Genomic DNA, 16268 nt, shown 5'->3' with positions numbered 1-16268 from the left:
TCAATACAATGATAGTAGTCATGTCTTATTTATTTCCTTTTATCATAGATTGTAATATGTAGTTAAAAACAAAACCTATTACAAATGCTTTGTATCGATGCATCATCTTAATGATTAATAAATTGTTTTAAGACCTTATATAAACCTATTACACTTCTTTATTTATATTTCTTTTATTAATATTAGACCTTATATTCTCAAACTAATTACTACTTACTTTAATAATTAATAAATTGTTTTAAGACGTGTTTATTCTATTTTATCAAACAATATCATTCCATTTTATGTTTATAATCTTCATGAAAAACACGTGATTTTCTGTTTGCAACAAAATAATTCATCTTCTCTAAAAATATTTTCACTTTTATATTTTATTAATATATATGTGTGGTGACAATTAATTAATTAATTGTATTAAACAACAGAGGTTATTATACATGTAGTATGTTATTATAAAAAGTAGTTGTGAAAAAATGTTATGGGATTTCACGTTTAAAATTTTTAAAGAAAATTAATATTTTTCTGTTAGCCAAAAAAAAAATTCATTTGTCTATAAACATATTTACTATTATGTTTTATAAATATATATACACATATTAATTATGTATTAATTATATTATCTTATATATTATTAATTATGTTAGTAAAAAGTTTTTCATTCACAATTTTATTTCTTCAAATTAAAATATATCATAAAATCTATCCTTTATATAATTATCATATTAACTTATACCCTTTTTGGTAATTTTCACATGTAAAAAGTGTTTCTAGTAATAATTATCCAAACACTCTCACTTCTCAAAATCTATTTTTCAGAATCACTTTTTTAAATTACGGTTTGGTTTCACCCAAACACACCCTAACTAAGTCATCAAAACAGGAAGAAAACACATCCAATCACCGCCTACCGTCCTCACTCCTCTCTTCGGCTCCACCGCCTTCCTTCGTCCCCACTTTTCCCTTTGTCCCCACCCCATCTCAAACTCCCCACTCTTCCCCGCCATCTACCTACTATCAGCAACCACAGGGAGATTTCGAGGTCTCCACATGCCGTGAGCAACGATTTTGAGGTCTCCACACCGGCGCGTTCCACTTGACAAAGGTCATATCCTAGGGTTTTCGAGGTTAGTTCAGTTTCTCAAACTCAAAACCCTAACAATTTTCTTATTGCTCATCATTTTTTCTGTAAAGATTGCACATGCTCTTTCTTTCAGTTTTGGGTTTTTCGTATACAGATTTTGGTAGGGATTTTGTCATTTTCTTGTTTATGCTGTGGATTTGATGAGTCTGTTTCTTTATTGCCATTTATTAGTTTTGGGTAGCAATAGCACTAGCATAGATTGCAGCTGTGTTGGGGGTTTCTTCTATGCAGCTTTGCCTTTTCAGTTAGGCTCTGTTTATTTCCAAAAAATTTCTTACTTCTGGGGTTAACCATCAATGGCGGAATTGCCTGCAAATGCAGAGAATTTGAACGCCAAGTATGTTCTCCTTTTTCCACTTCTTTCTTTGGTATAATAATCCGTGGGATTAAGAAAGAATGAGACAATTAGATTGAGTAATGGTTACTACAATTGGATATTTAGAAACTCAGATTTTTCACAGAGTAATTCAACTCTTACATATAGATGTAGGAGTCACCTAATGATTCAATCGAGCTAATGCTAAACTGCACAACTACTGCTAACAGTTCTTAATATTTTTATTAATTTGTGAAAGCTGTGATTAAATGGTCTTCATCAACACTTGATTTATGATCTGGGCAATAATTAAGCCATTAGGTGATTGTATTCTGTTTATTGTACTTCAAAAGTTCTTAGACAATCAGTTTTTCAGATCATTAATAAATTGGTTCCGTGATACTACCAAATTTGTTTGAATCAGTGGTTCGAAGGTTGCAATCATACTGATCATATAGAAGGACAAATTTCTATCTCTTTGGCGATGCAGAACACAGTGGGCTTCTCTAACTTTGGAAATAGTTTTTTTTAATGCTTTTAAATTAATTAATTAGTTAGAGAACACAGTGGGCCGGGCTTCTCTAACTTTGGAAAAGCTACGGTATGATTCTTAATTAAATGGAAACAGTAATGTAATATTAGTATTTTATAAGCTTCTTTGCTTGACAATTTGTTGAAGAATGTTATGAGGCTAGCATATTCTATTTCTACCAATCTTCATTGTCTATGTATTTTTTCTATTAAATTATTTTTCATGGGGATTTTGCTGTTTGCTGTCTTCTGCAGTGATGTCTATATTAAGACAGTGGTAAAGAATGGGTCAAATGGAATGTTTGATGTAAAGAATGGGTCAAATGGAATGTTTGATGTAAAGAATGGGTCAAATGGAATGTTTGATGACTCACAATTGGTTGAAGGTACATTGCCATGCATACGATGTGCACCCTCACCCTTTTTAACAAAATAGTACATCATGCTTCTCCTTTTCTTTCCCACTTTTGTTTTTTAATTGATAGAGTATTAGGTTTCTTAAAATGTAATAGACTACGGAGTTAAGTTTGTATTTCTTTATGAATAATGACTTCTTTTTCTTAGTGCCCTTGACATTTTTGTGATTTGTTTTGTTAACTAAGCTTTTTGTATCTATTAAAATAGGCCATGCCTTGTTGCATGGTTAGACGATGGTGAAAGAACTATGCTTGCAATCGTTGGGGCAGCTAAACAAGAGGGAGTGGTGAGGGACATCAACTTATTTTGGTTCAGTTTTCATAAATTCACTGTTTTTTATTCCCATTGATTTGGCTTCTTACATTTGCTTGAGACCTGGCTTATGATCTAATTAACATTATATTGCATGCAGTATGATGAAGCTGAAAGAAGAAAGATGTCAAAGAACTCATTGGAGAGAAGGAAAATTAAAATAGAGCTCGCTTGCATTAAAGAACTCATGGGGGAGAAGGAAAATTATAATAGAGCTTGTTACGTTCATAGGCTAGAGGTCGCATAATGCATGTATGTATTTAGATAAAACTTTTATTTGCTTGGTCACAGCCGCCATTTTAAATTTTGGTCGTTAGTGCATTTTTTTCTTCGAGCTTCAAGTCTGGTGAGATGGCTTTAAGTAGATTATAATTATAATTATTATTAAAAAAATTCCTGTAGCTCTCCCTTAAAGAAGGGGAAGTGGTACAGCTTTTATTATTTTTTTGGAAAAAAAAAAATCAGATGTAGCGTTTCCCTCAGGAAGCACTACAGCTGGTGTGTGTGTGTGTGTGTTTTTTTTTTTTTTAAAAAAAGTCCTTCTGTAGCACTTAGGAAACACTACAGATTTTTAAAAATGAAGTGCTACAGTTCCACATTTATGTAGTAGTGGGTGCATTTTCTATTATTTTTTGCTTAAATTTTGACATCTTGAACTCAAATGATGTACAGTTTTTAATGTGTGCGGAGAAGTTGGTTTCATCTTCTCTGCTCTTAGTTTTTGGGTGAACCAAGAATTATGTGTGCCTGGAGGGAATCAAGTGACTGACTTCCAGCAGCCAGTATAATATACTCGCAGCAAAATTACTTGCCATTTAAGTATGATATCTGTTTTTGAAGCCGTGAAAATTGATGGTTAATATCCCTCAATTCTTCTTTCTCAGTGTCGTGGTTATTTTTCTTTCTTGTTTTTGCATGTTATGGTTTTCGTGAATGTAATTGGCGCTTTCCGAATTCACTCTTTTGGAACTGGAATTGTTAACTCAAACAGGAACAAAGAGGAGAAGCAGACATGGAAAAGGATTGAGGGCAACGATTGTAGTTGAAATTCTTTATTTTACAATTAATGTTTTCAATGGATATCTTCAGCACAAAAGCACCAGGTAGATTGCTTCTTCATTAAAGTGGGTTTTGATGAAGAATGCTGTTTGAATTTTACCAGGTCTTGTTTTGTTTTCAGATGAGTAAACTGCGTTTCAGGACTTGAAAATGAAGGTCTAAACAAGCACTTACATGTTGGTTTGGATCGCAGTGCAAATGCTTTTGTATTTTTGTTGAAGCATCTGTGAAGACGTTTGAATGCATCCAACAAAGCAACACAAGTCTTTGCCGTTGTCCTTCATTGATCATACAGGTGAGAGTTTCATTTTTAAGAGGAGTTCTGAGTATCCATCTTGTGGGTAATCTCTGTTATGACATTCGGAGCATAAGATGTTCTTACGTTTTAAGTGATATTGCTTACCCTGTGTGCGTGCTTTTTTTTGTTTTTTTTTTTGGGGGGAGGGTTTTGTTTATTGATTACTGATGTATGTCTTGGAACTGACAGGGATCTTTGCAAAATTGTCAAATATAATGAAATTTTCCCGAATGTCTTTTAGCAGCCACAAGCATGTGCCCTCCTTCCTATCTTCAAGATCTTCTCTGCCATGGATATCTCCCCTTCAATTTACAAAAGCTGCTGCACGTAAACTGGATCCTCCCCCTGAATTTGGCGTCAGTCGCACAGAAACTGGGAGGAAACACAAATATATCTCTCACGAGTCTGCCATCGACTTTATGAAACGAGAAAAAGATCCCCAACATGCTTTCAAGATGTTTAATATGGTAGCAGAGCAAAAGGGCTTCAACCATAACAATGCTACATATGCAACAATTCTCCAAAAACTTGCACAATGCAAAAAATTTCAAGCTATTGATCAAGTTCTACATCAAATGACTTATGAAACTTGCAAATTTCATGAAGGTATATTCATTAACCTCATGAAGCATTTTTCAAAATTTTCTCTGCATGAAAAAGTGCTCCAAATGTTTTTCTCCATCCAACCAATTGTTCGTGAAAGGCCCTCTCCTAAAGCCATCAGCACTTGCCTAAATCTCCTGGTGGAGTCAAACCAGATTGATTTGGCTCGACAGTTGCTCTTACATGCCAAGAGGACTCTGATTCATAAGCCAAACATCTGCATATTTAATATCTTAGTGAAGTACCACTGCAAGAGTGGAGATCTTGACTCTGCCTTTGAAATTGTCAAGGAAATGAGAAATTCTAAAATATCTTATCCTAATTTAATTACGTACTCAACCTTGATGGATGGCCTCTGTCAAAATGGAAGACTTAAAGAAGCTTTTGAACTCTTCGAGGAAATGGTATCAAGGGATCAAATCCTACCTGATCCCCTAACTTATAATGTTCTAATTAAAGGATTTTGCTCTGGAGGTAAAGCTGATCGTGCAAGAAACATAATTGAATTTATGAAAAAAAGTGGATGCTGTCCAAATATAATTAATTACTCAACCTTGTTGAATGGCTTGTGTAAGGAGGGGAAATTGCAGGAGGCAAAGGAAGTATTTGATGAGATGAAGAGCTTTGGTTTGAAACCTGACAGTGTGAGCTATACTATTTTGATCAATTTCTTATGTAGGAGTGGGCAGATTGATGAGGCTGTAGAGTTGCTTAAAGAAATGAAGGAGCATGAATGCAAAGCTGACATTGTAACCTTTAATGTGATACTCGGAGGGCTTTGCAGAGTAGGAAGGTTTGGGGAGGCGCTTGAGATGCTAAAAGAACTTCCTCATGAGGGTGTCTATCTGAACAAAGCCAGCTACAGGATTGTGCTGAACTTCTTAACCCAAAAATGTGAGCTGAAAGAGGCGATAAGATTATTAGGGCTAATGCTAGATAGGGGTTTTCTACCTCACTATGCTACTTCAAATGAACTGCTAGTGCATCTCTGCAAGGCTGGAATGACTGATTCTGCTGTTATGGCGCTGCTTGGATTGATGGAGAAGGGGTTCCAACCAAGGCCTGATTCGTGGGAATTTCTGATTGGACTAATCTGCAGAGACAGAAAGTTGTTGTATGTATTTGAGATGCTTGATGAATTAATATTGACAGATTCCTAAATTTATAAAGCCATGACAAAATGTACTGTTGGTATCATTTCATTCTGTATTTAGACCTTTTAACGTGAAAGGTGCTCTTCAAGATGTAAAGTTTCCTTTTGAAGCTCACTGTTCTAAATGTTAACTTCCTTATGGCATGTGGCACCTCCACTGATCATAGCAAGACACTTGCTGCATTAGGAGTGAGACCCATCAATATGATGTTTGAAATTAGCGAACTCTGGTTTCATATCTCGCGTGACTTTTCTTTTCCAGATAATAATTACTTATTTAACAAAAAAAGATATATGCATTAGTTTTTTCTTTCATGACATTCTAAACCTCGTAAATTGAACATGATCAACTCTGCTTAGTGCTAATGACGAACGTTTCATTACAGTTGCTGGGCAGGAAGGAATTCCATTATCAGCTTGGGCTATTACTGCCTCACTGATCAACTTAATTGCATATCGTCAATTTGGTAACTTTACTCTTTTAACAAAAGCAAATGAAAATAAATATAAAGAAAGAACCTGGTGACATGATATTATTTTGGCCAGAAATTTTTAGAGTTGAGATAAGAAGAAATAAAATTTGTTCTTTATACTTAAAAGGTTCAGTCATATGTTATGGCTAGAACGAGAGAAGATTCCCTCATCCGTTGTGTTTGGAAACTCAAAATGCACAATGAGCTACCTGCTCTATTGCCATTCATTTCTTTATTATCGTTTAATACTTGAAACCTGATAATTATCTTGGGAGTGGAAGCTGGTAAAATTGCAGGTGGTGAATTATTTTCTCTTTATAAGTTTGTCACGTTGGTGTTACATGTTTCTACTCTACTACTAGGAGCTAGTTGAGAACAATTGAAGAAGCAGATGAACAATATCATGTTAGTGTAGCAGTTTCACCCAAGAGGGGGGGTGAATTGGATGATAAAAAAATTGTGCTCTTAAAAATTCTTATAGAGATTTCACTGAAGGAGAGTCAGAGAAGAAAACACGCAGGATTTTATACTGGCTCGGTCTCAACCATTTGACCTACGTGTAGTTCTCAGAACACCTCTGAGTTTCTTCACTAAACTACAAGATTCAACGGGCTTTTGGCGCCACAGTATCGTAATTGAATTCTCTCAATCACTCCCCCTTACTGTCTGTAAAGATACAATCCCCTCAGGAGTCTGACACTTGAGTCACTTGCTAATTGAGTAAAAGGATTTTTACAAACTCTCTTTAAAAGTGTGTATAAAACAAACTCTGAAGCTCAGACTTAAGAAACAAAGTATTAAATGCAAGGAATTAATATAATAGATGGTAGCTCAAGTTTATTCACCGCTTCATTCAATACTCTTCGCGTTTTATACTTAGAGAATCTCAATTATCTGTTAGACACGAGAGCTTGTATCCATTGAAGTAGCGTTTGCATAGATTGGTAGTTGCAATGGTTGTTTCATGTTTAATGCGTTTCGGATAGGTAGCTTAAGCCTACAATAATTTTTTGTTGAACCCCGTAACCCATAGAAATATCTCTGTAATAAATGTTGTAAGTTAATTCATTAGAGAATACAAATAATTAAATAAAGAAATGATCAGCCTTGAATTTATCTTAAGAATTGAAATTCACAGATTAGAGACAGAGAATCAAGGAATTATTTCGTCAAAGAACTTATCGATTAATAGCTTTATCGATAAGGTCATCAATTAATCTGAAAGTGAGGATTCAAAAAGAAAACTCATTTATCAAAGTCAATATCAATCAAGGTGTTTATGGAAAAGGTTATCGATAAAGAGTGAAGGATAAAACAAAGTGGTTTATCATGAGGATTCTTCAAAAGCTAAGCAAAAAGATTTGCAATTTGAATCTCATCTGAGTCAGGGGACATTTTTGCTTTGAATAAAAAAGATAAGATAAACAATAAAGGCTGAGAAAAGCTTAAAGATAAAATAATATCATAGTTTCCTGAAAATAGCATGAGAAACAATTTCAGACAAAATAACTAATCCTTATAGAGGACGTTATCGATAACTTTATCAAAAAAGTTATCAATAATTAAGGTAGATTTTTAAATCTATTTTAAACAATTTTATCAGAAAGGTTATCGCCAATTATGTTTATTGAAAAGTTTTTAGAAAAGACTCTTAAAAATATTAGATAGAGATAGTGAGAGACCACAAAAAAAGTGACTTTTATCGATAAGGTGTCACATCCAGCATTATAGTGATTAGAGATAAGAAATATTCTCAAATTATTGAGGATTAAAAATGATAAGGAGAAGTAGAAGAATTTTGGTGGAAAATAATTATTATGATTTTCCAAGCCAATTATGGAAATTTGACTAATTAAGAAAAATTGGTCAAAAGTAATTATGGAGAAATATTTCCAAGTCTTGAAAAATTAAGAAAAAATGAGGATAATATCCCTTGAGGGTTATATGAAATTATAAAGTTGGTTTTATGACCAAATTACCCTTAGAGAAATTATAAGAGAATTTAAAGGGTGATTTAGGCAAATTAAGGGATTCTATTTGGAAAATTCCAAATAAATATTTTAAGAGGAATAAAATTCTAAGAAAATTCCTATGAGATTATGGAATTAAATGAAGACCCTCAAGTATCCAAGATTTTTCCAAATACTCGTGAAAAGTGAAAAAATCCCTAAAGAGAAGGAAATTAATTTTTCTTTTTATTTAATTATTAGGAAATTAATTTTGAGGCAAAGAGGGCAATTTGGGAAGATAAAAATGAGGAAAATAAATTAAGGATCTGACAGAAAATAATTAGAGAGGCCAAACTACTGTAATTGTAGAAAAGAAGTTAAACTCAGAGCCAAAGTATACTGATAAAGCAAGACTAGTGTCTTGCAAATCAAATGGATCACATTGAGCCATGTGTCAAGCTCTTGATGGAGAGGATTTGGACTTGCCAAGTGTCACTCCTCAAATGGAGAGGATTTTGACTTTGGTAATTAATTTCTTTTGGATTTTGTTGATTATGAAAGATTAAGTAAGCACTTGACACATGGCATAGCATTAAAGGATGGTAGTTGGGATATTTTGGCTTGAAGAGAAAGCCATTCCTCCCCCTAATTCAGATCCATTTCGTGCAAGAGAGGAAAGGGAGAGAAAAGAGAGAGTTTTGAGAGAAAAGCAAGGGAAAGCAAGCACCTTTGGTCATACAATCAAAGATCTAAGGCGAGTTCATGGTTCTAGATGTGTTCTTGCTTTCTTTTCTTCCCTTTTTGTGGTTGAAAAATCTGTTCTTCCCTCCTTTAAAGGCTGGCCGAACTGGTTTATCTTGAGTGGAAGGAAGTTTTGTTCATCACACTTGTTAAGATACAACAACACAAGCTAGTTCCTAGTGTTGGCAAGTGATTATAAGTTGTTTTAAACCATTTTTCATGGTTATTTGTTTGAGTATTATTTTCGGCCAAGCTATTGACTGAACCCTAGGATGAGTTTTTCAATGTTTTAAGGCTTCCATGATGCTTAAAATAAGAAATGGTGTAGGGTAAACCAAAAGGAACAAGTGTTGGAAGCATTAAAACAAAGTTGAAAATTTTGGGTCAAAACCCTCTTTGGTTCGGTCAAAGGGTAGTTGAAAGAAGCAATTTTATTTTTCTAGATCTAAGCACATATTTGGAATCTACATCAAAAACCATGTAGGAATGAGTCAAGAAGTGATTTTTAAGGTTAAAGAGAAATAAGTCCAAAAATGGTGAACAAAGGAGGGAGCTTTATGGATCAAGAATCATTTTTTATTTATGTTCTTGCTTTCTCTTGGTTGGTTAATGATTCTTGCTGCCCTTTTTGATGGATTGCATTGTTAGGGTTTGATATTTGTGAAGGAAAAGAGGAGAAGGAAAGAAAGCTAAAGCTTTTGTAGCAAGGTAGCAAGTTAAACCTAGTTACTAATACTAACTTAGCATTATTGATTATTGCATGATTAATTGCTATTATGTGGTTAGACTTTCTTGATTATAATGTGGCTGCTCTTTGTACTTCTTGCTTTGGCCTTTGTATGTTTGAGTTCACCAAATGATAAGCATGCTAGTTCACCAATAGTAGTTAATATAATTGTGCATATTGATGATACTTGTTGGTGTTATAGTTGGTTAATTTGCTATTGGGATTTCTATAAAATCTCATTCCACAAATGAAATAAAACATTTTTGGGCCTGAATCCTCCAAGGGAAAGCTACAGATTGAAGGCTAATTTGTGGGGTTGAGCCACAAAAATTCGTGAACTCATTTTGGTTATGTACATATTATACTAATAGTGCTGTAAGCACACTGACCTTGTCTGGTTCACGTGACTTTTTGATTATGGTCCCAAATGCGTTTAATCATGAAATTTGGCATTATGAAATATAACGTCCTAAGATTCAAATTGATATCTCATATGTTAAAAATGGCCAAGTATACGATTTTTAATGATTTTTCAAAGTTAAAAGTTAGAATCTAGGAAAAAGAAATTTTGGCAATGGACAGTGCGGTATTTCACAAAAACCTGACGTGTTTTCATAAATAATTGGATCTTGAGATTATTTTTCCTTGAAATAATACTTAAAGAGATTTAAATAAAATTTTGAACCACCCTAATTGGATTTTTGTGGAATAAGTTATGAATTTTTGAAGTTGGGCCAAAAAAACTGGATTTTTACCCGATGAATAGTAAAATCCGAAATTTAGCATTTTTGTGGTAAAAAGTGAGCCTAAGACCATCTAATGTGGTCTAAAATGGTTTTGAAAGGAACCTAAGTCAATATAATAGTAAGGTGTGATATAAGGTATTCGATTAGTATATTTATCGATAGAGTTATCGATAAATGAATTTATCCATAAGGTCATCGATAATTTTCACTATTAATGAAGCCTTAGTCGTTATAGGCTCTAAAAAGACAATTAGTTTCGGGTAGGAATGCACTATAGAGGCACGATCCGGGTCATGTTCACTTTGAGGAGTCTGACTTGTTCCTATGCAATCTAAGTGACAAAACTATACGAAAAAGATAAAATTGGGGGATTTTAAAACTCAATTAAATTCCAATGAAATCAAAAAGGAAGTAGAAAAGTTTTTTTGGTCTTTTTCTTTTAGTGAATTAAAACAATAATGTAAGAAAACAATCAAAAGAATAAGTTGTAAACTTAATTGATAAAATACCCCTTGGAGAATTGATTAAGCCTTCATCACTTCAAAATGGTTTGGGAATTTACTTTAAAACCAATCTTAGCCAGTTTAGAAAACCTTTCAAACTTAGGTAAATTAGTATGTTAATAAAACCTTTGAGCCAAAGACTCACAACAAAACTAACCACCCTCATGAATGAACACTTGGTGAGATTGATGAATGGTAACAACAACTTAAACAAAATAACCAATTATGCTAGCAAGGCACCACATTTAATCAAATTGAATTTAGATTGAACAACAACCCATATTCACATGACTAAACATAGGATTCTCATTACAGAACAAATACTGAAGCATAAATTCCCAACATCTGATCCAAAATGCAGAGATTACAATATTGATTTTTAGCTTTAACAACAACACAAAAATTCTAACCAATAATAACTAAAATGCTATTAAAGTAATGGAAAGGATGAAGTGAAACTCCCTAAATTAAGCCCCAAGCTCAGGCCCTCATCAAAACTCCTCAAGGCAAAATGTTCTAGCCTCTCATGACCTCAGAAAAAGCTCCTCCAAGCTCTAAAATCATAGCGCCAGCCATAACAGATGAATGTGGATGATAGATGATGTAGAAAACTGATGGAATGAGGTGGAAAGGGGGTGAGATGGAAATCAATAAGAGAACCTCAAGAACCCTTAAAGAACCCTAGGAGACGAAAATAGGAGTATCCGGATAGTGAATGACAGCTGGTTCGCATGGTCTATATCTTAAAATCGCAATCTGAGGTTTAAAACCTGATTCTGTGTTAGCATCCTTTTCGTCGCAACTAGACCTCCAATTTGTCATGACTAAATGGTCAAAATGAATAGCTGTATTTAGTTGGCCCTTTTCTGGAACTCGTGTAATTTGTTGGGCCTTAACTGCAATTCCCTCGAACTTAGGTCTTTTGGAGATATTTTTTGCTTGACCCTTGACCTGAAAATCAATTTAAGCACTTGTAATATCCAATTCAATTTTACAAATGATGATTAATCAAAATGATGTGTAATTTGACAGTTTTGCCCCTATAAAGTGCTTAATGAGAATTTAAATCCACAATTATATATCACTACAATTCACACCAAAACATGCATTTTAAACCAATTAATTCTCCTAAAAACATGCAATTGGACATGAATTAAAGAGAAAAGGCAAAAGTTGTGAAAATACTAGAGTCAAGCACAAACGATAACAAGTGCTCCTCACAACCAATCAAGCATACATCAAAGACCAATTGTAACTCAACTAACTCATGGGATGAAAGCGATAAATCAAATAGCAATACTGTCTTATAAGCAAAAATAGCGAGAAAAACCATGCAAAGTGTTTAACCAAAACAACCAATCAACCAAAGGGAATGAGCATCGGAGATCACTCAAAGGATAAAAGTGTATCGCTCAACTCACCTTAATTGGGTCATTTTCTCTCAAATTGACTTGACAAAACAAACTACCATACGCTTGTAATGGTTCTACTATCTCCACTAAGAATGTAACGATGCACTGGATCAAAAGGACTTTAAGGGGTGTAGTGATGAATGAAGGCTAAACGGAAGGAATGATAAAAAGGAAATAAAACAAGTACCAAAAACCATAATTGATTACCAACCAACTTTACTTTGAAATCCTTGAAGCACAACACTTAAATCTTCAAAACCACTAAGGAATTTGTCTTATTCAAAACTTTTATTCTGTGGATCCATATCTATATATATATTTTGTTCTTGTTTTTGTTTTTTTTACTGGCAATTTCAAACCCAAGAAGATAAAGTACAACATCACAGATATTGTAGTGAAAAGTGTAGTTGGGACTTTGAATAAACAATACATGTGTTGGTACTTAAATTTGAAGAAGGCTCAAAAGGGTGAACAAGGGTTAAATGAAGTAGCTTGTATTTGGATAAATGGTTTAGAATGAATGCCTTTATCCTATCCTATCCAAAACACCAATGCATAAGAAGCTTTGACAAAGGACTAGAACAAGTTCTAGAGAATGTATGATCAAGTGGACAAATCACACTAGAAAGGAATTTGGCCACAAATAATTTTCAACAAGATTAGATCTCTTAAGTTCATCCACAATGCTCAATCAAATGCAAGATTAATCCCAATGCCTAAATAAATCCACTAAATTTGCAAATCACAGAATCAAAACTATTTGAAAAGTTTCAACCACCCATGAATGAGTCAAGAACTAAAAGAGTTTCAATGCAACTTGAAAATCTTGAAAAAATTTTCTTGCAAAAGTAAGCAGTTAAAGTCCAAGTGTGGGTGAGTTTCAGTTAGACCTCTGCATAGTATACGAAACAGTTTTTATGGAAAACATTGCATACTTGTCACGACTAAAATAGTCATACGTCACAACCACATTAATCACAGAGTCATAGAAATGAAACTTCATCGCAGCTAATGTTGGCACTGGTTGCGACGAATCAACAAACTGAGAGCAACACATACAAGAAACAGCACTTTGTTGTGACCAAGATAACTACTCACCGTGATCAAAATGAAGGCAGAGGAAAAATAGAAACAAATGAGCACAAACAAAAACAAATGAGCACAAACACTTCCCTCCCCCACACTCGAATGCTACAATGTCCTCATTGTAAAAGACAACACCACAAAAAACTTGAGGCACCATGAAACACACGAGAGTGAGAAAAACACAACAGATAGCACTTAAAGCAACAGGGAGGTCATGTAATTACCATTACAACTTAAATTCAAAGGCAACATCACGAGCAAAATCAAAGTCAAGGTTCAACAACAGTACAAAATCTAGGTAACATCCAAAATCAACCATAGGCAGAAAAAGAGATATAGCAAAAGGGAAACAATCAGGGGTAAAATGGACTCTTGTCCTCCTCATCTACCCTCCTCTCCTATGTAGGTGCTTCCATATTCAACGGCTGGGAGCTAGAGGGTACAATAGGTGGTTCAAATGGTCCTCTATAACCAGGACAACTAGTGCTGAATGCTCCCTTAAACCCAAGAGGCAAAGGAATCCTAAACTGTGTAGCCAAAGTTGGCATCATAGGATCAAAGAATTGCTGTTGCCGGGGCTTCTTGAGTGAGGACATAATTCTGTAGAGCTGTAATCCTCTAATCAAAGCTGTCTTGGAGCAAGGCAATTTATTGGCTGAGGCTCTCCATAGTGATACCAGAGCCACTGATTTCTTTAGCCTCTTCTGTAGTGTTAGCAGGGTTGTCTTCAGCAACTCCCCTTTTCCTGTTACGCACCTCTGTAGCCTGCTTATTAGAGGGCTTATAGCATTTAGTTTGGATTCCCTCAAATAAATTGTCATCATCCTCCATCGGTATTCCCGTTTTAATGCAAAGCTTAGAGATCAAGTGGGGGAACACTAAACTAGCTCTGGTGGAGCAAGCACACTGCAAAATAGACTCCAAAACAATAAGAGGAATGTCAACTGGTTCCCTTGTCATAAGCAAGTACAAGAGCAGGGCACCTTCCCTAGTAGTGTCAAAGATGTGGGTGTTGTGCATAACGTTATAACACATTAAGTTAAGCCAGATTCGAGCTTCGTCATTCATAACCTTCCTTTCTAAGTAGAGCTGGTCTTTGCCCCTTTCAGCCCAATGGCCACCCTCTACACATAATGTACTGATGATGTTGTCCCAATCTACATCTTTCAGATTTTTCCTGTAATACTAGAATTTACACTCCTTCACCATCTGTAAATGATAATGCTGTCGAATGGCTTCCTTTGTTAACTGTATACCCTTTTGGCACAACCTGATCATCGGTGTATCCTCAACCCTTGTGGTAGTGTAAAACTCCGTAACCAAGTACTCATTGCTAGGCTCTCTCTTTTTCATCATTTCTCCAAAACTCCTTTTAATGGCTAGTTGATAAAACTCACATTCATCAGAATCTGGGAATTCCCTTTCTGGTAGCAGGTTTCAAGAATAAATAATGGCTCGAGCTTGCTCTTTGGTTTCAGTTGGGGCATTACAAGGAGGCATCTGCAAAAGTAAAATAGCACACACAAGACACAAACACACATGAACAAAACACATAAAAGCAACTTCCTAAACTTCTAAGAAGGAAAAAGAAACTACAATAAAAAAATCCTAAGACATTGCACTCCTCTACCCAACTAAAGCTAAGAAAGCTGAACTAGTTTGAAGAAAGATTCAAAAGAATTAAAAGAAACTGATTACAAGTAGAGTTCAAAGCCAGTTAGAGAAAAATGGAACAAAGAGGTTTTGGCCCATTCGTCGTGACCAAATGTCACACCTTACTTATATAATACCTTAGAGTCTATTTAGAATCATTTTAGACTACCTTAGATGGTCTTGAGCTCAAAAATCTCATTTAGGACGTTACTTTTCAGAAATTACTATTCACTATGCAATTTTCAGATTACAGGTCCAACTTTGAAAAATCATAACTAATTCTAGAAAAATCGTATGGAGGTGTTCCAAAATTCTACGGAAAGCTCTTTTAATGATATTTAAGGGAAAAATATCTAGCCAGACTTATCTTTGCCCAATTCATAGAGTTTATTGGATAAAATTACTATTTATTTGGTAAAATCTGAAACTTTTAGATTTTGTGCCTCAATTTTGGAAACTCATATCTCCTCGTGTACACATCCAATTGAGATAATATACCTCTCATTTTAAAGCTTAAGATGTGTACTATAAGTTTGCCAAATTTTGTTGCTTAACTCGTTTACTTGATAGGTCAAACTGAAGCTCAAAACTAACTGCTTAAGGACCTACGTTTTATCCTTTCACCTTTGCTTGTTTTAGTTCTTTTTATTTCTTTGGCATACATAACTTGGGTTTACTCTTTCCTATTTATGCTTGTACATTTTCATACATGTCATAAGCATTCTATGCACATAAATTGCATCAAGATATCCATAAACATAATTTACAACATAGGAGAATTATACATTGACCATTAATCTCATTCATTAACATCAATAATTCTCCACTTTTTTCACCTTGCTTCTCATGCCATTATTACCCATCATTGATTGACCTAAATGGTTGGTTAGGGGGGTGAGATTCGGGGGAATTTCAGTAGCAAACAATACCATATTAATCATGCTAGATGGATGCTAATGCAACTTGTTTATTCTCTTGTTAATTAGTGACATATTAGCATGCTCAAAGCTAACTTCTTGATGCATGGCCATGGAGACATAATCTAGTCATCATGAATAGCAATCACGGTAGCTAAAACATGCCACAATAACATTCAAATAACATGTACACAGCAACACATAAGCATACAACATCAAGCAATGACAATA

The 16268-nt window shown here is 34.5% G+C and overlaps 1 protein-coding gene across 12 annotated transcripts; it reads left to right on the top strand.

Annotated features, from left to right (window-relative positions):
* The first annotated feature begins 895 nt into the window (after nucleotides 1-895).
* On the top strand, nucleotides 896-5994 carry LOC114755963 (pentatricopeptide repeat-containing protein At5g18475). 12 transcript variants are annotated; one of them, XM_028944862.1, is made up of 8 exons: nucleotides 896-1124; nucleotides 2244-2374; nucleotides 2591-2691; nucleotides 2818-2969; nucleotides 3390-3536; nucleotides 3709-3820; nucleotides 3898-4071; nucleotides 4264-5994. In XM_028944862.1, the coding sequence occupies exons 7-8, from the start codon at nucleotides 4017-4019 to the stop codon at nucleotides 5835-5837; spliced, it is 1629 nt and encodes a 542-aa protein (XP_028800695.1). In that variant the 5' UTR covers nucleotides 896-1124; nucleotides 2244-2374; nucleotides 2591-2691; nucleotides 2818-2969; nucleotides 3390-3536; nucleotides 3709-3820; nucleotides 3898-4016; the 3' UTR covers nucleotides 5838-5994. The 12 variants fall into 12 exon arrangements, with proteins under 12 accessions (XP_028800695.1, XP_028800694.1, XP_028800690.1 ...); XM_028944861.1 differs by having other exon boundaries at nucleotides 3390-3572; XM_028944857.1 differs by adding an exon at nucleotides 1882-1953 and having other exon boundaries at nucleotides 3390-3820.
* Nucleotides 5995-16268: the final 10274 nt, after the last annotated feature.

Source organism: Neltuma alba, unplaced genomic scaffold, assembly GCF_004799145.2.
Source record: "Neltuma alba isolate B1F8T4 unplaced genomic scaffold, ASM479914v2 tig00010359_pilon, whole genome shotgun sequence".
Taxonomy (NCBI): Eukaryota; Viridiplantae; Streptophyta; class Magnoliopsida; order Fabales; family Fabaceae; genus Neltuma; species Neltuma alba.
This window is presented reverse-complemented; position numbering and strand designations above follow the sequence as displayed.